The 21875-nt window shown below is 51.5% G+C and overlaps 1 protein-coding gene across 1 annotated transcript in view; it reads right to left on the bottom strand.

Moving 5' to 3' along the window:
* Nucleotides 1-21498, bottom strand: part of PDZK1IP1 (PDZK1 interacting protein 1) — a 31443-nt gene extending 9945 nt beyond the window's left edge. Inside the window, exons 1-2 of the mRNA XM_006126441.3 lie at nucleotides 21043-21498; nucleotides 1466-1574 (exon numbers count right to left, since the gene is read on the bottom strand). Of these exons, the coding sequence (XP_006126503.1) occupies nucleotides 1466-1574; nucleotides 21043-21109 (176 nt within the window). The 5' untranslated portion in view covers nucleotides 21110-21498. The remainder of the gene's footprint in view (nucleotides 1-1465; nucleotides 1575-21042) is intronic.
* Nucleotides 21499-21875: the final 377 nt, after the last annotated feature.

Here is a 21875-nt window from a genome sequence, read left to right on the forward strand (position 1 = left end):
CCAAGTCTGACGGGTGATCTGTCTTTTCTGGACATTTCTCAATTTTAAAAGGGAAACGTGAGTGGAAAATCGGGCATGTGCATAACGTAGCCAAGATGTTACAAGGCCAGGCCCCCAAAGCATGCTAATGAACGTAGCTTCTCTAATGTTTATGGGTCAGATTTCCAGCAGTTATCAATTTTGTTACCACCGTTTAAGTCGGTGGAAAACGACCCTCTGAAATGTCTGGTTAGCCAACCATCCTTTTCACTGCCCCGTGCCCCTGGGTGGTCTCCTGCACAGAGCAGGCCTGCCCATCGAACGAATCCAGGCAGCCTCATCAGACCCCACAGCGGCCTCCCCAACCATCCTATGGACAGGAGGGACCCAGGGAATTATGGGACCTGGTCCAGCAGCAGCAGGGGTCGCTCCCCCCTCACCACATGGGCACACCACCAGGTGTCTGGTAGTGGTTCAGACAGTCTGGTATCTGTGGCCTCTGTCCAGTAAAAAAAAAACAGAAAATACCGGACATGTAAAATGTCTGATATTTTCTGTTTGTCTCGGATGGAAAGCCATTTGGGACATTCCTCCCCTGGGCTGGGGAAGCGAGGAGTGTGTAGTGCTGGGATTTAAAGGTGCAGTGACCCTTATTTTGGGCAAATTTTTTTTTTTTTTTGCTCAACAAGTGTGGTCCCTTTTTTTTGCTCAACCAATTTTTCCCCCACCATGTTTGGTATTTTGGGGGAAAGTATCTGGCAACCCTAACCACTCTCTCCCAGCCTTCTGCATGTGGCTTCTCAGTGGTGGCAGGAAGCAGGGTGCTCTGCTTCCCACCCCATAGAGAATCGGGGTACAGTGGGTTGGGAGGAGGGTGCGGTGGAGTAGACCAGGCCGCTGTAATCCCCTGGGCCAATTGCTCAGGATAGGGGGTGGGGCTTAGAGAAGGGGTGGAGCCACGGTGGGCGGGGCCTGTGGCAGGGGAGTTGCCCAGGCCCCGCACCCCCACTCGGGATGGCCCTGACCATCCAAGAAGCAAAACGTGCGTCCTTTCAGCAGGCATTCCCTGGTACCAAGTAACAGTAATGCCAAGATAGCAGCATCTGTTCTAAACGGTGCCCCACTGAAGGGACTGGCAATGAACACTGAAATCAGTTCACAGGCCTGGCACCTCAGTCCCATCACTGCCCGAGTGGGGAGCGTTTACATTGGCCACTTTCATGCCTCCGTAACAGGGCTCTGGGATTTGAAGTGGTAATTCCAGACTCTGGCCAGAACAGGAGGAGTTACAAGGTACCGCCATTGTCTTGTGCCATATGGCCCACTGTCCCTGTAAGCCAATACCATTAAATAGCTACAAAAATATTCCCTTTTTTTAATCCACACTGTGCCATGGTCTCATTATGCCCCACGTAGATAACTCTCTGCAACATCAACAGAGCCTAAATCAAATGGAACAAAGGGGGGGGGGGGGAGAAGAACTTACTCTTTTTCCTGACACCAAAACTTATTAACGGCAAAAGCGATGGCCACCAGGACTAGGAAAACAGCCACTGCAATGAGCCCTTGCATCCATGGCTGGAGATTTCCCCGAGCTGCAGAGAAAGGAGGAGGAAAGGACACTCATTAGACAAACAAATAAGTAAAAGGAAGTTTTGCTTCACACAGCGCAGTGTCAACCTGTGGAACTCCTTGCCTGTGGATGTTGTGAAGATCAGGATTTTAACAGGGTTCAAAAAAGAACTAGATACATTCATGGAGATTAGGTCCATCAATACTTATAAGCTAGGGTGGGTAGGAATGGTGTCCCTAGCCTCTGTTTGTCCAAGGTGACAAGAATGGATCATTTGATTCCCTGTTCTGTTCTGTTCATTCCCTATGGGGCACCCAGCATTGGCCACTGTCAGAAGACAGGACACTCAGCTAGATGGACCTTTGGTCTGACCCAATATGGCCATTCTTATATTTTTAGTTTCACTTGCTCTGTTCGGGTTCTTAAACTGCCTCCATGAGTATAGGATCTCAGAGTTCACGCCTGCCAGTGCTGTGCTTTCTGGTCCCAAGCTAGGCAAGCTCTTAAGCCCATGCTTGAATTTCAGCACTTAACAAAGCCTACTGAAGCTTAGGAACAAAACTAAGCATGAAGTAGCTTGTGGGATTGAAACCTACATCCCTTAGGAGGCTGAGTCGGCGATTGTGATTGACAGCACAGGGTAGAGCTGGGAATTGAACCCAGAACCATAAATTGAGCCTTGGCCTGTAGGTCACCCTGCTGGACCAAGGAAAGCAGGGGTCTGGTTGGTCTGTGCTCCTGTAGCCACCACCCAGCACATTTGAACCTGGGACTTCAGTGTAGGAGCCTCTACAGCTTGAGCTATAAAGCCAGCTGGCTCTTAGCTTAGGCTGTAGAGCTCCCTTGTTCTTATATCTGGCTGTAAGTGGTCCAAGTGCCACTTCACGGGACAGTGAACCACACTAGGGCTATGTCTACTCAGCTCCTTTTTGCGCAAAAGCCACTTACACAAAAAATGGCCCCAATTAATTATGCAAATGAAATGCGGCAATATGTTAATCTGTGCTTTATTTGCATAGGCTTTTGTGCCAGAGACGTGCAGTACAGACGTATCCTAGGTGTGTGGGTTACACTCCTGCCTCACAGTGAGCCTCGCATTAAAGAGCGTGAGGCCTCAGAAGCTGTGGTAATGGAAGACATCTAAGTACCTTTGGGTATGTCTACACTACCCCGCTAGTTCGAACTAGCGGGGTAATGTATGCATACCGCACTTGCTAATGAAGCCCGGGATTTGAATTTGAAACGAGGTGTACCGGTAGTTCGGAATAGGCACCCTAGTCCGAACTACCTAGTTCGAGCCCCGTGTAGCCGCGCTACACGGGGTTCGAAGCAGCGGGGATTTAAAAATGGGGGCTCCCCGCTTATGCTAATGAAGCCCGGGAAATTCAAATCCCGGGCTTCATTAGCAAGTGCGGTATGCATACATTACCCCGCTAGTTCGAACTAGCGGGGTAGTGTAGACATACCCCCAGATAGATGGCTTATCCGATCTAGGCTACAATGCTCTCCGTTTTACAGATGGAGAAAAGCATCCGAGAATCTATGGGTATGTCTACACTTGCACCCTCTTTCGAGAGAAGGATGCAAATGAAGACATTCGAAATCGCAAATGAAGCCAGGATTTAAATATCCCACGCTTCATTTACATATGCGTCTTATGGCGCTATTTCAAAATCGCGCTATTTCGGAATAACAAACGCTGTTAAGTTGCGGTTATTTCGAGAGAAAACCCTTCTCTCAAAATAACCCTTATTCCTCATACTAGGTTTACCAGTTATTTCGAGAGAAGGGTTTTCTCTTGAAATAACTGTGTCTTAACAACGTCTGTTATTTCGAAATAGCGCCATAACGTGAATATGCAGATGAAGCATGGGATATTTAAATCCCAGCTTCATTTGCAATTTCGAATGTCTTCATTTGCAACCCTCTCTCGAAAGAGGGTGCAAGTGTAGATATATCCTATGTGACTTGCCCAAGGCCACAGAGGAAATCAGTTCCAGAGGTACTGAATCCCTCTCTCTACAGTAGCACTTTAACTACCGGACCAGTCCTCTCTGCTGATCCAGGCAGAGCAGTCCCATGAGAAATTAGACAAAAACGTCACTACTCTTGCTGAAAGGACGCAACGTAACACGATCTCAGAACGTAAGATAACAAGACCCTAAACCCAGATAGAGAGAAAACAGGCTGTTCCCCAAGGCAGCGAGATACAGCACACACTCCCTTGCTTTAAGATGGAAAGTAATAAAGAGGTAGCCATGTTAGTCTGATCTTGGTAAAACAAAAGGGAAAAAATTATATAGCACTTTAAAGACTAACAAGATAGTTTATTAGGTGATGAGCTTTCGTGGGGGTTTAAGATGGTCTTTTCCAGCCTGGCTCTGAGCACATCTGGCCCTACAGAGCCCTCTGGTCTGCGAACATGAGTGGTACCCCTTCCCCCTTTAAGGTGCTCACTTGCAAATCCAACACAGTCCTCAATACACTAGTGGATGGGGCTTTTCCAGGTAGCGAGCAAGGCTGTCTCTCTGGCTTGTGTGTGGATGTACAAGGAAGGGAGCACAGAGAGCGCTGGGTGCAGGAACTAGGGACAAGCCAAGTCCCGAAATCTGGGGGATCGCTGGAACTGGTCCCTCCGTACGCTCACACTGCCCCGATAAAATGGTGCGATCTGTGCACCATTCCTCTGCACTAGGGTGCTCCTTGATGGCCCCAACCCAGCTGTGTTCCTGCCCCTTTATCTCCACTATCACACACTGCTCCCCAACCCCTCTTTCCCGAAACGAAAGTCTTTGATGGCCAGCTCCCCTGGAAAAGTGCTCTGATTTCCTGACTGCGGAATCCAGCACGGCGGATTATGATGTTGCAAAGCGGATTATGGTGGGTCCGTTAACATAACAAACCTGGCAAAAGCGGTGCCAGCATGTTCGGCGTGACCCTCGGCTGGTTGGCAGCCACTCGTTTGGAGTGTGATCACCTTCCAAATTTAGGGGAGGGGGAGAGGATCAGGTTGGAGGGGGACGAGCAAGCAGCAGAAGGAACCAGTTGCAAGCTGGACAGAAAGCAGGGAAGCCAAGCTAAGTCGTAACAATAGCTGATGCGGGACTAATCCCCCCGGCTCCTTTGCCAAGACCCACAGAGTTTTCCTTCTTCTACTTAGCTGCAGAGCTATCCATCTAACTCAGTGGTGGGGAGCAGGGGAAGGCAGCCTTAAAGGCTGCCATGTTAATAGCAAGAAGAGTTTGGGACTCAGGAGATCTGGCTTTAGTTCCTAGCTCTGCAACAGACTCCCTGTGCGACCCTAGGAAAGTCACTTAAGCCCAGATGCTCGAGTATTCCAAAGCCTGGCTCCTATTGAAATCAATAGGAGATAGGTAGCGGGAATACCTTTGCAGATCTGAGCCTTGGCTTTCCATCTGCACAAAGGAGGTAATAATCCCTTAGGCTGTGTCCAGACTCCATGCCTCCGTCGACGGAGGCATGTAGATTAGCCAGATCGGAAGAGGGAAATGAAGCCGCGATTAAAATAATCGCGGCTTCATTTAAATTTAAATGGCTGCCCCGATCTGCCGATCAGCTGTTTGTCGGCAGATCGGGAGAGTCTGGACGCGATGCCCCGACAAAGAAGCCTTTCTTCATCGACACAGGTAAGCCTCGTGAAACCAGGTTTACCTGTGTCGATGAAGAAAGGCTTCTTTGTCGGGGCATCGCGTCCAGACTCTCCCGATCTGCCGACAAACAGCTGATCGGCAGATCGGGGCAGCCATTTAAATTTAAATGAAGCCGCGATTATTTTAATCGCGGCTTCATTTCCCTCTTCCGATCTGGCTAATCTACATGCCTCCGTCGACGGAGGCATGGAGTCTGGACACAGCCTTACTGTGCTTGGCTTGTCTTTTTCCATTGCGAACGCTTTCAGGCCAGGACGGAGACTTGCTATACCAATGTACAGCATCCTCACCATGGGTTTGCCATGCAGTCTGGGTTGGGACCTGTAGGAGTTCCTCAGGTATAAGAATTAGAATGGGTCTTTCTGCTTCTGAGCGTATCTTTTACAGCCCTCTGCTCCATCCCAGCAGAGCTGGGGAAAGAGTCTCTGAGAGGGTCACCAACCTTTCTGGATTGCCCCAGGAATGAAAGATGAAGTAACATGAGGAATCCTCCAGGAATATGGCCAACCAGAATGGGCAACCCCAATCTCAGGCATTTTGGCCCCTCACGTGGACAGAATGGGTTTCAAACATCAAGAGAAGGGGATCTAGTCCCGCTGTGTTAATGCTGAATTTGAGTGAAGGATGTGGCCTAAGGAAAGTCTCCCTGTGGCGTCTTCCAGTGCACAGTCAACCTGTGGAACTCCTTGCTAGAGGATGTGCTAAAGGCTAGGACTTTAACAAGGTTCAAAAAAGAGCTAGAAAGATTCATGGAGGTTAGGTCCATCAATGGCTATTAGCCAGGATGGGTAGGAATAGTGTTCCTAGCCTCTGTTTGTCTGGAAATAGGTGACAGGAGAGGGATCACATGAGGATTACCTGTTCTGTTCCCTTTCTCTGGGGCAACTGGCATTGGCCACTGTTGCCAGACAGGATACTGGGCTAGATGGACCTTTGGTCTGACCTGGCCTGGCCGTTCTTATGTTTCATGCCACCCACCCTGAGATCATCCCTACATTTCTGGACCTTCCCTCTAGCCAAGAAAGGTGGTCACCATGGCAACAAACTTGGAAGAAGAGACTGTTCTTGAACAGCAACACATGGAGCCCTGTTCCAGGCACGACTCATTAGACTTTAAGATCAGAAGAGACCATCATGATCCTCCAGATTTGACCTCCTTCACCTTGTGGGCCACAGAACCTCCCCCACACAACTCCCCTTTTCAATCCGGGGCAATTATGACTCATTGTTTTTCAGTGGCAGACAGAGAAGGTAGGGGAGGGAAGAACTTTTATTAGACCAACTTCTGCCGGTGAGAGAGACAAGCTCTCAAGCTGCACCGAGCATTTTCCCGGCGTCCTGAAGAAGAGCCCCAAAGGAGAACTCTATGGAGACCAAAAAGCTTGTGTCTTTGACCAACACAAGTTGACTTAAAAAAAACCAACCTTGCCCACCTCGTCTCTCCCACGTCATTGGGCCAACATGGCTGCTGCCACACTGCAAGCAGCTCATGAAAAATGGCATTTTGGATGGCTGCCCTCCACTCCCCTCTTTTCCTGCCGAAGGATCCCAACCTGCCAGCCCTCGGGCAGATGTCCCACAGAAAATCAGCCCAGTTGCAGATCCCTGCCCATGGAGACTTGGACCCAGGAGCATGTGTCGGCAGAACAAATCGGCTCTGCTTATGGGAGGAACGAGGAAGGGGACAAAAGGTGGCATCTCACACTGAAAACAAGGCATTACCAGATCAACTCAACCGTCCCCCCACTCAAAGGCTGGTGCCAGTGGTGGAGCTCTTGTGGATTTCTAGCAGGTTTGAAAGATGTTTTTCCCAGCCCCTTTGGAAGCCACCAGCTTGAATCTCCTCTCAAATGGCCACAGCACTTCTGAATCTAGCCCCGTGTGTATTTAGGATCATATCACCCCTCGAGCAACACAGTCACTTTCTCAGTAGAACCTGGCAGCCATGACACAGCATGGAACAGCTGGTGGCAGGAAGAGGATGAAGGAAGTGAGGTCTAGCTGGAACTCCAGGAGGAAGGTAAGAAGGCAGAGAACAACCCCCAGATGGAGGACTAGAAACCCAGTCATGATCCCCCTGAAGTCAAAGGCAAAACCCCCACTGACTTCAAAGGACCATGGTTCGGGTCCTCCTTGCCTCCTCCAGGTCTGAACTAGCATCCTGTGTAACACTGTTGCAAAAAAAAGCAAACATAACTCCCGGCTGTATTAACAGGAATGTTGTGAGCATGACACAAGAAGTCATTCTTCCCTTCTGCACTGATTAGACCTCAGTTGGAATATTGTGTCCAACTTTGAGCACTCCATTTCAGGAAAGATGTGGAGAAGGTCCAGAGAAGAGCAACAAAAATGATTAAAGGTCTAAAAAACATGACCTGTGAAGGAAGACTGAAAGAATTGAATTTGTTTAGTTTGAGAAAGAGAAGAATGAGAGGGGACATGACAACAGTTTTCAAGTATCTAAATGGGCGTTACAAGGAGGAAGAAGAAAAAATATTCTCCTTAACCTCTGATGATAGGACAAGAAACAATGGGCTTAAATTGCAGCAAGGGGGGTTTAGGTTGGTCATTAGGAAAAACTTCCTAACTGTCAGACTGTGTCTACACTGGCAAGTTATTTTGGAAAATCAGCCGCTTTTCCGGAAAAACTTGCCAGCTGTCTACACTGGCCGCTTGAATTTCTGGAAAAGCACTGACGATCTAATGTAAAATCATCAGTGCTTTTTCAGAAAAACTAAGCTGCTCCTGTTCGGGCAAAAGTCTTTTTCCGGAAAACTGTTCCAGAAAAGGGCCAGTGTAGACAGCGCAGTAGTGTTTTCCGCAAAAAAGCCCCGATCATGAAAATGACAATCGGGGCTTTTTTGCAGAAAAGCGTCCGGGGCCAATCTAGACGCGCTTTTGCGGAAAAGCATCCTGCCAATCTAGACGTACTTTTCCGAAAATGCTTTTAACGGAAAACTTTTCCGTTAAAAGCATTTCTACAAAATCATGCCAGTGTAAAAGTAGCCTCAGGGTGGTTAAACACTGGAATAAGTTGCACGGGGAGGTTGTGGAATCTCCATCACTGGAGATATTTAAGAGGAGGTTAGACAGACACCTGTCAGGGATGACGTAGATGGTGCTTGGCCCTGTCCAGCTGGCAGGGGACTGGACTTGATGACCTCTCGAGGTCCCTTCCAGTTCTATGATATTGGTGGAAAGATTCCCGTTGTCTGGAATGGGAATGAGGCCGTTTTTAAGCATCGGGAAGCCAACTAAAAATGGTTTCACTTCTGGGAGGAAGGAAGTTTATGTAAAAGGAAAAAGACACAAAGAATGCTGAGGATGGTCCTGGCCTGTATGAACTTTTAACAATGTTTTTCTGGAACAGGCTGGCAGGTGAAATGTTTACTCTAGATTAGCCGCCCGGACTAAGGTTCAGCAATCTCTCCCTCTGTACGGGGCTCTCGCACACAAAGGTCTCTGTTTATTTTTGGAGGACTACTACAGTTGATCAATCAGCACCTAGGTAGTGACACGGTGAAGCTAGGTCAGCATTTGCATGAATAACTCCTGTTGACGAGCACTGGGGCAAGGAGGCTGGGAACATGGCAGGGGCAGGAGAGGGGACTCTGTGGTTAGTGAAGATCCCAGATGATCAGGGCCTTGTTTTTCAACAAGAACTTGAAAGGCAAGCTGGTGAGAACAACAACAAAGCCCCACCTAGCTCGCAGAATGTGGCAATGGGCCGTGTTCAGGAATGAGGCACACCGAGGCGGTAAGTTACACATCAGATGTCAATGGATATTTACCGGCATCCTGTAAGTGCCTGTAATGAGTGTAACTGATGCCAAATAGATCACAGGTTCCCCAAGCAGCATACAACTCCCATTTGCCTGCCTCTAGTCACACTCAGTCAAAGGGCACCGGATGGAAAAAGCATCAAATGCTGCACTGGACTAGGTTTGGATCCAGGAGGTTGGTTGGGTCTCTCTTGACATGCCTCCCATTACCATCCTATCTGGGCCCTTCGCAGTCTTCAGGGTCCTTATTCTCACAGAGCCCCTGTGGGGGAGGGCAGTGCTGTCATTCCCATCGTGCAGAGGGAAACTGAGGCATGGGGCAACTAAGTGACACAGCTTCTGTGGCAGGTCCTCCAATCCCCAGCCAGCCTCGCTCCCTGGCTCAGGGCCCACCTCTCTGTGGTTTTGCTTCATTTCTGGCCCCGCCCTGGTGGCAGGAAGCCCCCGCCAGTGCCCTGAACCCCAACTGCACCCCAGCCCCCGGAATCTGCCCAGTGAAAATAAGCATGTGAGTAAGGGCGGGGAGAGAGAGCAAGCAAGGGGTGGAGGAGCAGGGCCTCAGAGGAGGGCGGGGCAAAGGTGAGAAAGTTGGCCAATCTTCCTGGCATAGGCAGCTGGTGGCTGTGGAGGAAGAGGGAGCAGGGCAGACCCGCAAGAGGAACAGGGAGTGGACTTGAGGGCATCCCCCATTTAACAAGTAAGATTCTGGCAGGGGCACAAAGCTGGTTCCCTCCAGAGAGCTACTGCGCGTTGCCTGCGCTCCTTGGGCATCTCATTTCTCGGAGCCCCTTGGAGACATACGCCAGTGGTGCACAGGGCTTCGCTCCAGCGAGTGCCAGCCCAGGCGAGCCGGACGCTGGTGGGATACCGGAGAAACTGCAAAGCCACAGACGGCAGGAATCCAGACAACCGAGCTCCCATCACTACTGCGCAGTCAGTGTCTGGTGTTTCTTCCGGAGTCTGATGCTTCTGCTGCAAGCTAAAGAGGACAGGGGTGGTTCCTAAGGCAGCTTCTAAACTTGCTCTGGGAGCCAAGCCCGGCTTCTGGGCAAGGTGGGGAGGGAGACAGCTCGATACTCCCGGAAGGGGCGGAGCCAGGGCAGAAGGGGCGGGGCCAAAGGCCATCAGCCCTTGGTGCTGCCCAGTTCATGGTACCTGCATTCCCCCAGTGCTGCCTGGGGCATGCCGCATGGTGCCCCCTGCCTCAGGCAGCCCTAGGAGCACTGCAGCTGCACTCTGGTGACAGTTTAAGGGGCTCGGGGCTCCAGGGAACGCTATGGCAGCAGAGTCCAGAGCTCCTGACCCCTTTGAACCACCAGGCTTTAGGAGTATTTGCCCTCATGGGGGGTCAGTGAAGGCAGCCCCGCCTCCAGCCCTGCCCCTTCTGCTAAGCCCCGCCCTTTCTCCACCCCCAGAGGTGGGGCTCCCGCCTTCCAACCACGGGCACTGCACAGCCCGGCCAACCCCAGCTCAGCCCTGGAGCACCAGGAGGAGGCGCTCAGCACCCCCGCCCCAAGGCCAATCAAGGCATGGGGGCGGAGGAGTGTGTGAAGCCTCGGGCAGGGCCGACCTATCCATTAGGCACAGTAGGCACAGTGCCAAGGGCCCACGATACTTTTAGGGGCCCACGAAAATGTTTTAATTTCTTTTAAAATCAGAAGCAAAATAGGAACTTTTAGGGTCAAAGAAAATGTTTTAACTTTTTTCTCACATCAGAAAAAAATGAAACTTTTAGGGCCCATAAAAATCTCTTAAATTTTGCCTAAAATAGCAAAAAAAAAATGTTGAAGTATTTAAAATCACATCAAAAATAATTGTATATATATATATATATATATATATATATATATATATATATATATATATATATATATATATATTTTTTATGGAGGAAGGGACCCATGAAGGCAAAAGTGCCCAGGGCCCACAAAAGTCATAATGCGGCCCTGGGCATGGGTGCCAAGTGTGAAGGGGGGGCAAAGGTGCTCCCCCACCCCCAGACCAATTAGGGTCTGGGGGTGGGGAAGCCCAGAAGCCTTATGGTCCCTCCCCTTCCGGATTAGGCCCCGCCCGGGCCAAAAATGATTGCCCATCCCGGGCTAAAGAGACAGATCCTGGAGTGGTGTGATTATGTGACATGATGATTTGGCCAGGTTTGCTAGGGGCAGCAACACTCCGCCCCCAGAATGCCTACAGTAGGCACTCGGGGGGCAGACCGTGGGTGGGCTATGCCTGGCGATTTGGGAAGGCAGAGCCTTCCCCTGCCTTACATACCTGTCTCCCATGTTTGCCCTCCCTCCTCACCCATTGGAGGGCCCGCCCCAGCATGAATCTTTAGGGGGGCTTGAACCAGCCCCTTCAACTCAAATCGCTACCTCTTGGAGTAGCGCTGTTCTAAGGGCATGTCTACTCAGCCGGAAGTGGAAGGGAGAACTCTCTTATTTTGACTTCCCTTATTCCTCGTCAAAGGAGAGTTATAGGCGTCGGAGTAAGAAGTCCGCCAGCTCGCCGTTATTCCGAAGTGATGGCTTGCTGTGGAGACGCGTCCTGTTATTCCGAACTAACGGTGCTGCGGAGACATACCCTTTGGTGGCAAAAAGCAGGGCGACATCGGACCAAATCATCACCACACGCCACTCCCCTGCCCCAGATCACAGTCCCCTCCTGCTTTAGCTCACAGCCCAAATCCCTGCACCCCGTCCTGTACCCCAATTCCCTGCCCGAGGCCGTAATCCAACCCCCTGCACCCCAGTCCAGTGCCCCAGGTCACAACTGCCTCCTTCACCCAAACTGCCTCCCTTACCCCAAGCTCCCTTCTGCAGCCAACCTCCATCCCAGACCCCGCACCCCCCCTCCATTAATATTTTGGAAGAGTGCGGCCCTCAACCACTGTCCAAATTCTTGGAATGCCTTGCCATCAAAAATGATTGCCCACCCCTGCTCTACAGTCTTATCTAAGAGGCAGCTGGCTTTTAGCTCAGGCAGCCGAGGCTCATGTGCTAAGCTCCAGAGGTCCCAGGTTCAGTTCTGCCTGGCGGCATTATGGTTACACATTTCATCCCCTGATCAGCATGCAGGGCCGGACGGAGGCATGGACGAGCCAGGCAGCTGCCCAGGGCACCAACCCATGCGGGGACGCCTGATGGCAGCTGTAAGGGGCATGTGGCGTCCCTTACAGCTGCCATCAGGAGCCGTGCGCCCGGCTCCCACGGCGTCAGCCAGCAGCACCCTTGCCTCCAAGGCTGCGGGGCCCTGCATGGCCCAGCACATGTGCCAGCAGCGCTGGCCGGGCTGGACAGTACATGCACCCTGCGCCTGGGGGGGCAGGCCTGCTCATGCACCCTGCGCCTGGGGGCAGCGCCACACGCCCGGGCCCAGGGCGGCAAAAGGGCTCGGGCCAGCCCTGTCAGCATGCACACAGCTGCATGGGGCCCCTGCAAAATAGATTTGTCCGGGCAAAGTTGTAGGCCCAACCATAGAGACTGGATTGAAAAATGTGGCTCCTTGAATCTGCATCTGAACTTCACCGAGGCTGAACTACAACCCCGTTGGGAGCTATTGATTTCTTTGCTGATCTTCATGACAGGAAATACAAACCTCAAGCATAGCTAAGTTCTATCCAATAGCCCTTCCTGTTGTTTAAACGGGCCTTCCTTAGGAAAAGACCCGAGATCAAACCAGAACGGCAGCCTCGAAACTCTCCCACGCACTCTGGGAAAAGTTTGGATTCGGATTGAAATCTGGATCCACCTTTCGCAGCCCAGCCTGTAAATGGGGCAGAGGAACCAGGCCTGCTTGTCAGCTGCTGTGATTCATGCTTTGCCACCTGCTTATGTGTTCAGGTGTGAAATCCCCTCTTTAGCAGGAGGGAGTTAGTGTCATTAGCCGTAAATGGGTTTCCCAGGTTACAAGAGCATTAATCAGGCATTTAATAACGCACAGGATTTGCAAGTGGGTGGATGGTGGGGCAGGGAGAAGCAGGAAAGGACATTGAATGCCTCTGGTGCTGAAACACCTGTGTCCCTGTGGATTGGCTGTAAAACAGGGAGGGGAATGTTTCTGTAGTTCCCACAGACTGAATAGCTCTTGCAAAGGGAGATATATAAACACAACACAGAGACCTGGTGTAACACATCTGAAGTCAATAGCCATATTTTCTCTAAAGCAGTGGTCCCCAATGCGGTGCCCATGGGTGCCATGGCGCCCGCCGGGGCATTTATGTGCGCCTGCTGAAACATCTGGGCTGGCCCTGCCCCGGGCGTGCGGCACATGCGTGGTACCGGCCCTGGCCACGGGGTGCATGGGTGGGCCCTGCCCCGGGCACGTAGCACATGCGCAGTGCCAGCCCTGGGCTCAGGATGCGTGGGCGGCCCCTACCCCTGGCGCGTGGCGCATGCGCAGTGCTGGCCCCGGGCGCAGGGTGCAGGGGGGCTCCTACCCCGGGTGCGCGGCACATGTGCGGTGCTGGCCCTGGGCTCAGGGCGCGTGGGCGGTCCCCACCCCTGGAAGCGCGGCACGTGAGCGGCCCCGCCCCGGGCGCCCCACAGCCACAAAAGGTTGGGGACCACTACTCTAAAGTGTTCCTTCCATGTGCGGGATAAATTTTGTTACACGCACCGAGGCATGTGCAGATGTGCACCACCAAAAGAGACACATGCTGCCAGCTGGGGGCGCTCTGCTAATCAGCTGGGTGGCACCCGAATTTCTCCTGGGCGACCATCCACGCGCTCAGCTTACAGGGAACACTGGTCAATAGAGATACACATAGCCAAGCGCAGGGTCTGGTCCAGGAAGTGTGGACAGAGATGCCATGGCCTAGCTCCTCAGCTGCTGTTACTATACATAGCTCCTTGAATTCCCAGTAGGACTCTTCCAGCGTACTCCAGTCAAGCATCTGCCCACATAATTTATGAGCGGCCATAAATGTGCACTGCGTCCGCCTGTATTTATAAAGCAGAGTCATCGACAGCTGTCTACAAACTAGACTCAGTGCTGTCAACTCTCTGGATTGTACCATGAGTCTAGCCCTTCTTGGTGTTTTCTTTAAGCCCCAGTTCAGGGAATCCTGTGATTATCGGAGACTCTCTAATTTTTTTTTTTTAAACAGTACGTTTCTAGCCCTCTTGTTGGTGATGAAAATTATGGAGCGAGTGTAACTCCAAATGATCAGTAAACAAAAGGCAAATATAAAAACCCTAAAATGCATAATTCTTTTTATTTTATTTTTAAATGTCACCCTTATATTTTTATTTATTTTTAGCCAAGCTCATGACTTTGGGAGGAGCTGATTTAGGGGGACTGAATGCACCGGACAGGCAGTCCCCGGGTTACATGGATCCGACTTACATCGGATCCCTACTTACAAACGGGGTGAGGCAACCCCGCACTAGCTGCTTCCCCCCAGCAGACCAGGGAGACGCGAAGCTAGCGCCCCCCCCCCCCCCCCGCAGACCAGAGAGACGCGGAGCGGCTTTTCTCAGCAGACACCTCAGCTTGAGAATAAAGGACTGAGGGAAGTGAGGTGTGGGAGAATAAAACTGAGCTCTGGAGAAATGTTTGGCTAGAGTTTCCTCTACAAGATATACCAGTTCCGACTTACATACAAATTCAACTTAAGAACAAACCTACAGTCCCTATCTTGTACGTAACCCGGGGACTGCCTGTATTGTAAATTTAATAACCCAATCCCAATCTCAGCAGAACAAGCGGCAATTGCTTCCCATCCTAACTTAGCATGAGATGTAGGCCGAGGACAGTCTGTTCTGTATGAGAAAAGCCTTCCCAAAATCATCTGTAAGGAATGTAAACGCTTGCTTAACTTTCCACTAGTCCTATGGATACACTGGGATGACTCATGTGTCTATAGAGTTGCTGAAGCCGGGAGCCAGGCATGCAAATACCCCTAAACTGACTTCCCCAAGGAGGAGCAGCTGTGTTGGGCCAAATCCTGCTTTCGCTCTTTGCTGGCATTTCCTTGTATGTCAGAAACAAGGAAGCATTGTTCCTTGCTCCCAGCCCCACCTAAGGGATTGTGCAACTGTGGGAAGAATTTAGCCCTAGGAATATGGCATCATCATCCCAAATAATCCTGAAACCTGGACTGTTTCGTTTAGTTTCCTTCTCTGCTTTAGCCTCGGCAGGGTGTTTTTTCATTGCTTTGTTGGGTGTTTTTCTGGTGGGAGGGTGAGCATTAGTGACGTAAGATTTAGAGATGTAAAAGATTAACTGGTTACCTGATGCTTACCAGCATGCTTACCTGATAACCGGTTAACCGGCAGGGAGCACAGCCCCCATCCCTCTGCGGCCCTCCCCGGCCGACCAAAGCAGCCCCTCTGTAGACTTTCTGCACTTCAGTGAAACTATTTAAAATGATATTGTGCATCCGGATACTTTTTTAAAAGGGGTATTTACATCCCTAGTTAGACATGAGCTCGGGAAGCGCTGTTCACCTCCAGATCCCGATCACGGTTAAGCCAGTTCAAGGGTGAATTCAGGTTCCATTCAGCTGTGCTAAAACTTGGCCCATTGTCTTCATGACATTTTATCCCCAAAGTCTGGTATTCCATCAGTTCTTCTGTTCCCAAGAGTTTTCTACCATCTTGGACCAGGATTTCGCTCCAAGAGCTTTCCTAGTGTAACCCACAAACCTAGGCTATGTCTACACTGACGCAATCTTGAGCCAGAGATATGCAAATGAGTATAAGCGTGGAATATTGCCAAGCCTCATTTGCATATTTAATGAGCCGCCATTTTGCGGAAGAGGCTCTTGCGCCAGAAGGAGCTGTCTATACTTGACAGAAAAACCCTCTTGCGCAATGCCGCTACGCTGATTATTTTCGGGAATAACGGCATTGCACAAAAGGGTTTTTCTTGCGCAAGAAAGGGCAGTGTAGACAGCTCCTTCTGGCGCAAGAGCCTGTTCCGCAAAAATGGTGGCTCATTAAATATGCAAATGAGGATCGGTGATATTCCACGCTTAGCCTCATTTGCATAACTCTGGCGCAAGATCGCACCAGTGCAGACATAGCCTTAGTGTGGTTACTGAGCAATGCAAGTGGTACCTAGACCACAGCAACAGTTAAGACCAAGAGATCTCTACAGCACAGGCTGAGAGGCAGCTAGCTGGCTTTTAGCTCAGAGGATAGAGGCTCCTATACTCAGCTTCAGAAGGTCCCAGGTTCAAATCCACCTGGTGGCGGTTACAGTAGGATTTCAGCAGCCTCCAAATCTGGCCTGGAAAATGGGGCCTTTCTGGTGTGGAATCCGGGATCTGGGGAGTTTAAATCTGAATGGAACATTCACACAGGCCTGGATTTGGGGTTCCAATCTGGATCCATCACCAAGCCTTTTATTTTGTAAAAAGGGCAAACCAAATGAAGCAGAAATAACAGAGAGCACATAGGGGAGCCCTTCAGCTGACCCCAAAACAAATTGACTCCTGCAAGAAAAGAAAAGATTATAGCGTCCATCCGATAGACACAAGTCAGCAGAAGAGCATGCAAACTCAGCTAACGACAAAAACAAGCTAAGCCTGGCCAGCACTTCTTTCTGTGCCCTTTCCCCTATCCAAATTCACACCCAGCTCCCCACAAGTGCGGGGTGTCCAATTTCCCATGCAGATGGCTTTCCATACTTCTGCTTTGACTTTTGTAATGGGCTCCCTTGGTTCCCAGCATACCCCAGTGTAGCACTGACAGACCTTCTCATCTGGGGCTGGAATTGAACCCAGAACCCCTGGAGCTTAGTGCATTGACCCACTACTGCATGAGCGAAAAAGCCAGCCGGCTTCACTGAAGGCGGTAGAGCAGACTCGATGGGACAATACACCGCACCCGAGAGGTGTGTGGGTTACACCAGCATCAAAGGAGATGCCCAAAGGTCTGCAAAGGGCCACGAAGGTGCCAGCAGCACAGGGACGGGAGAGCAAGAGGAGACAGAGGGATGGGGAAGATTAGCTTGGTACTAGTTGGTTGGTGAGTGATCCCCCCACCCCCTACATTCCCGCCTTCTGTGGCCTGGAGCCTTAGCTTTGTTCCCTTGGATAAACACAAGTGTCAAGACAGGTAATTAACCCTCCATGTTGGAACTGAACAAACAGCAATTACATTTGGGAAGCAGGATCAAGTTTCCTGAAGTTTCAAAACACCCTGGTGACCCTGGTGCAACTCCGCACGGACACCGATGTTCTTTTAATTATTAGCTTTCTGATTCTTATTCCAGGTCCACTGGCAGCCTTCGGACCACAGGCCCAAACCGAGCTAAGCTGCATGCACGTGCCACTTGGGTGGGGAGGAGGGGGTTGCTAATGCAACTAGCCCTTGCATATGCTCTTACCTGATTTGCACATATCAGTGCCCAAGTGGCGCACCTACCTGCTGGGTTCTGGGGAAAGGGTGCCTCTTGGCTGTTTGTGAATTTGTGGAAAATTGTGTAAGTCCCTAGCTCTGGGAAAACATCCTTAGAAAGTCTGCCCTGCTTCCCGAAGCCAATGGCAAAACTCGCCGGCTCACCACATTCAGCTGGGTAACCGGCAGACCCGGGGCAGTTACAGTCCGAGAATAAGCGAGTAAGCAAACAAAATAGAAAAAAAAAAAGAGAGAGCAACACACAATGTGGCTTGTGAGTGTGTTCCTGCTAGGGATGCGAAATCCCATTTTAATGAGTTAACCACCTAAACTTTATGTTTAACAGGGTAACTGATTAAATGGGGCCAGCAGGGGACTGCTGGGCCCAGCTGGGCTGGAGCGCCCCCCCGCACCTCCCACCACGGGCGGAAGATGCTCTGGCCAGGCCAGAGTGCCTCTGCTCATGGCGGGCACGGCTGGGCCCACTGTAGGAGGGAGCTGCTTCCCATCCATGGTGGGCCCTGTGGGACTGGAGCAGCCCCCGTCTGCTCCAGCCCTCACCAGTTAACCATAATCAGTAAGCTTCACCTGTTAAAAGGAGGCTTACCAGTTAGCCATCATCCCTAGTTCATGTGTGTGTGTGTGTGTGCATGCACATGCGTGTGTGTGTGTTAGGGCTGCCAGGTGTCCGGTATTCACCCAGACAGTCTGGTATTTTCACCTCCTGGCCGGTAAAAAATTCAGAAAATACCGGACACCTAAGATGTCTGGTATTTTCTGATTTTTTTTCCCCAGCCAGGAGGCAAAAATGCCGGGCACCTGGCAACCCTACAAATACTCAGCGCCCGGACCCCCCCGCCTGAGCTCCCCCCAACCCCCAACACCCCCAGTCCCCCCAACCCCAGACCCCATGCTTACCTGTTTCTGCAAGGCTGCTGGCACAAAATGGCTACCAGCAAAAAGACCAAGGGGAAGCAATGACTCCCCTGGGTCTCAGTGCTCAACTGCTCCCCTGTTCCTATCCCTGCACTCACTACTCACTCTTAAAGGGGACATGCTGTTTCAATGCTGTTTTATTTTAATTTTTTTTTTTTTTTTGCTCAACAACTTTAGTCTCCCCCCCCTCCCTTTTTTTTTCCTTCAACAGATCTTTTTCCCAGTGTTTTTTTTGGTGTGTGGTGGGGGGGAGGGGTTCAGTATTTTTGTTTCAACCATCTGGCAACCCTAGTGTGTGTGTGTGTGTGTGTGTGTGTGAGAGAGAGAGAGAGAGAGAGAGAGAGGGAAGGGGTAGGAGAGAGAGAGTGTGTGTGTGTGTGTGTGTGTGTGTGTGTGTGTGTGTGTGTGTGTGTGTGTGTGTGTGAGAGAGAGAGAGAGAGAGAGAGAGAGGGAAGGGGTAGGAGAGAGTGTGTGTGTGTGTGTGTGTGTGTGTGTGTGTGTGTGTGTGTGTGTGTGTGTGTGTGTGTGTGAGAGAGAGAGAGAGAGAGAGAATGCTATTACATATCCTGTGGTATTTAATAAAAATGAGGCCTCATTGCCAGTCGTTCTTTTGTGAAAAGTGGGCAAGCCCTCAATTTTGTGAAGGTATTTTGGCCAGTGTGATCACACCGTTAGGAAGCTGTCACTGCCTAGGTCTTAAAGCAGTGGCTCTCAACCAGGAGTGCACATACCCCTTGGGGTATGCAGAGGTCTTCTAGGGGGGACACCACCCCATTTAGATGTTGCCTAATTTTACAAGAAGCTGCATAAAAAACTCTAGCAAAGTCCGTGCAAACTAAATTTTCATACACTGACTTGTTTACGCCGCTCTACACACTATCCTGGGGGTGGGCAATAATTTTTGATGGGGAGGCCACGCCAAGATTTTGGAAAGTGATCGAGGGCCGCATGCTTCCATGATATGAATGGAGGAGGGGCGGGGTCTGGGATGGAGGCTGGATGCAGAAGAGAACTTGGGGTAAGGGATTGAGGTGCAGGAGGGGGAATGGGGTCTAGGACGGAGTTTGGGTGAAGGAGACACTTGTGATCTGGGGCATTGGACTGGAGAGCAGGGGTTTGGGTTGTGACCCATGGCAGGATGGGGGTGTGATCTAGGGCAGGGGACTGGAGGACAGGAGTAGGTGCAGGGGTTTGGGTTGTGACCTGTGGCAGGGCATTAGGGTGCAGGGTCTGGGAGCAGGTATGGGTGCAAAAGGGGGCCAGAAGGTTTGGCTTATGTGAGGTAGTGGGGGAGGTAGGGAGTTGGGGCAAAAGAGAGGCTGAGGCAGGCTCTGGCCAGGAGACTTACCTGGGTGACTCCCAGCCAGCAGCCCAGCAGGGTTCTCAGGCAGCTTCCCTGCCCTGCCCCGGCACAGGCTGCAAGGGCCATGTGCATTGCTGCCTGAGGGGAGGAGGCCAGGGTGCTTCGCAAGCTGCCTGTTCGTCAAACAGGCAGCCCCCATTAGCCAGAAATTGGCCAATGGGATTGTGCAGGGGGCGGGAGCATCCCGTGAAGCACCACTCCCACTCCTCCAGGAGCTCACAGCTGAGAAAGAGAAAAGGCTGCGGCAGCCAACGTGGAGGTACAGGAGCGAGTCAAGCAGGGAGTCCGCAGGCTGAATCTGGCCCCCCGGGCTGTATTTTGCCCAGCCCTGCACTATACCCTGAAATGCAAGTGCCAGATGAATGTCCCAGTGGATTTATTTTACAGTTCTGTGGTTTAAAAACAAAACAACAAAAAAAAAGGAGAAAGTTGGCACTGTTGGGTACTAATGTGTGTGACAATTTTGGATATCTGATTTTGGAAGTAAGTTGTTCTTAAGTGGGGGGTGGCTTGGGAACCCGCCAGGCCGGTCTGACTCCGAAAGGACTGTCGGCATCTGGAAAGTATCAGAGCCCTGGTCCCAGAGTAAGAATGATCAAAAACCTACCGCTGTGTCCTGAAATAAAAGAATGTGCTTTTCTTGCCAACCCGCTAGCTCTATGAAGACAAGGCCGGAGGAGGTTTTATCTCCATGGAGCTGAGCTCCAGACTGGAGGTAGCCACAGGCTCAGGGTGGTAAAAGCTACCTGGGTCTTTCTGGTAAGCTGTCTCCACTAGATTGCCCAGCAAACACGTCTCCCCTCCGTGCCCCCAGTGACTGCAGAGCTTAACATGAAATATTCACAAACTCTGTGATTCCTCTGTGCCCCTGCCAGAGCATCTGATAAAGCAGAGGTGGGAAACCGGTTTTGGCCCAAAGCCACTGACCCACAGAAAAACCAGTTGGGGGCCCCACAAGAGCAACTCCCCCCCCCCCACACACACACACACTGAGAAGCAGAATGACATGTCCCACATTTCCTTGGCACGCCAGAGCCTAGGGAAGGGGGCTGAGCTGGTAGATTTTGTGGGACCCTCTAGGCTTTGGGGTGGGGTCGAAGTGAAGGGTTCAGGGTGTGGGAGAGGTGGCTGCTGGGAAGCAGGCTTGGGGGGGTGAACCCCTGGGCCTTACCCCCCCCCCCCCCCGCCGCAAAGTGTCTTACAGCCCCATCTCCTTCCCCTAGGTGAGGTGGGTTTTACGCACGGAAGCTCAGGGTGGGCTCGTCTCTATCGGTGCCCCAGGACAGCGGGTTGCGGCCACTCCCGTAGTGGCTGCGGCAGCAAAGAGCAGCCCCCCTCCGGGATCAGCAAGTGCACCCCCGATCCCCCCCGAAAAGCAGCAAATCCCACCTACCTTGCTGGCAATCCGCCGGCTGCAGGGCCAGGAGAACGCACAGGGCGGCGAGGCGGAGAGCGCGCATGGCTGGCGAGCAGCTGTGCTTTGCGCGGCCAGGGGCGCAGCTGGGGAGCCCTGCTCCGGTAGAGCGGAGGTTGCGATCGCACCCAGACGCGGCTGCCTGCCCTGCTCCGGGCTCGCACCAGCCAGAGCCAAGAGGCACCGATGGGGTTGGCTACCTGCGGCTCCCTCTCGCTGGGCCAGGTGACTCAGCGGCGTCTGCGCTGGTTTGGGAGTTTGCAGCCGCGCGTTGAATCACCGGCAGCTCTCCTGGAGAGACAATGGGCCGTGTGTATTTACTCCCCGCGGGGACTGGGGGAGCTGATAGGGAGATCCGCACATTCTTTCTTGGCCGGGGCAGCCTGCGGTGGAGTGTTTACCTGATGCTGGAGATAAGCCCACTGCCCCAAAACAGAACCGCGTCACCTAAAGACCTCCCCAATATAGAATAGTGATAGAAATGAAGCCGTGTTAGTCTGGGGTAGCTGAAGCAAAATGCAGGACAATGTAGCACTTTAAACACTAACAAGATGGTTTATTAGTCTTTAAAGTCTTGTTAGTCTTTAAAGTGCTACATTGTCCTGCATTTTGCTTCCCCAATATAGCAGGTGATAGACTAAGAGCCTTCAAAGTGATAGAAATGTGGCCGTGTGAGTCTGGTGTAGCTGAAACAAAAAACAGGACTATGCAGCACTTTAAAGACCCACTTCGCTCATCACCTATTAAACCATCTTGTTAGTCTTTAAAGTGCTACATAGTCCTGTTTTTTGTTTCAGCCTCCAAAGTGTGAC

This window comes from Pelodiscus sinensis, chromosome 9, assembly GCF_049634645.1.
Source record: "Pelodiscus sinensis isolate JC-2024 chromosome 9, ASM4963464v1, whole genome shotgun sequence".
In the NCBI taxonomy this organism is placed as follows: domain Eukaryota; kingdom Metazoa; phylum Chordata; order Testudines; family Trionychidae; genus Pelodiscus; species Pelodiscus sinensis.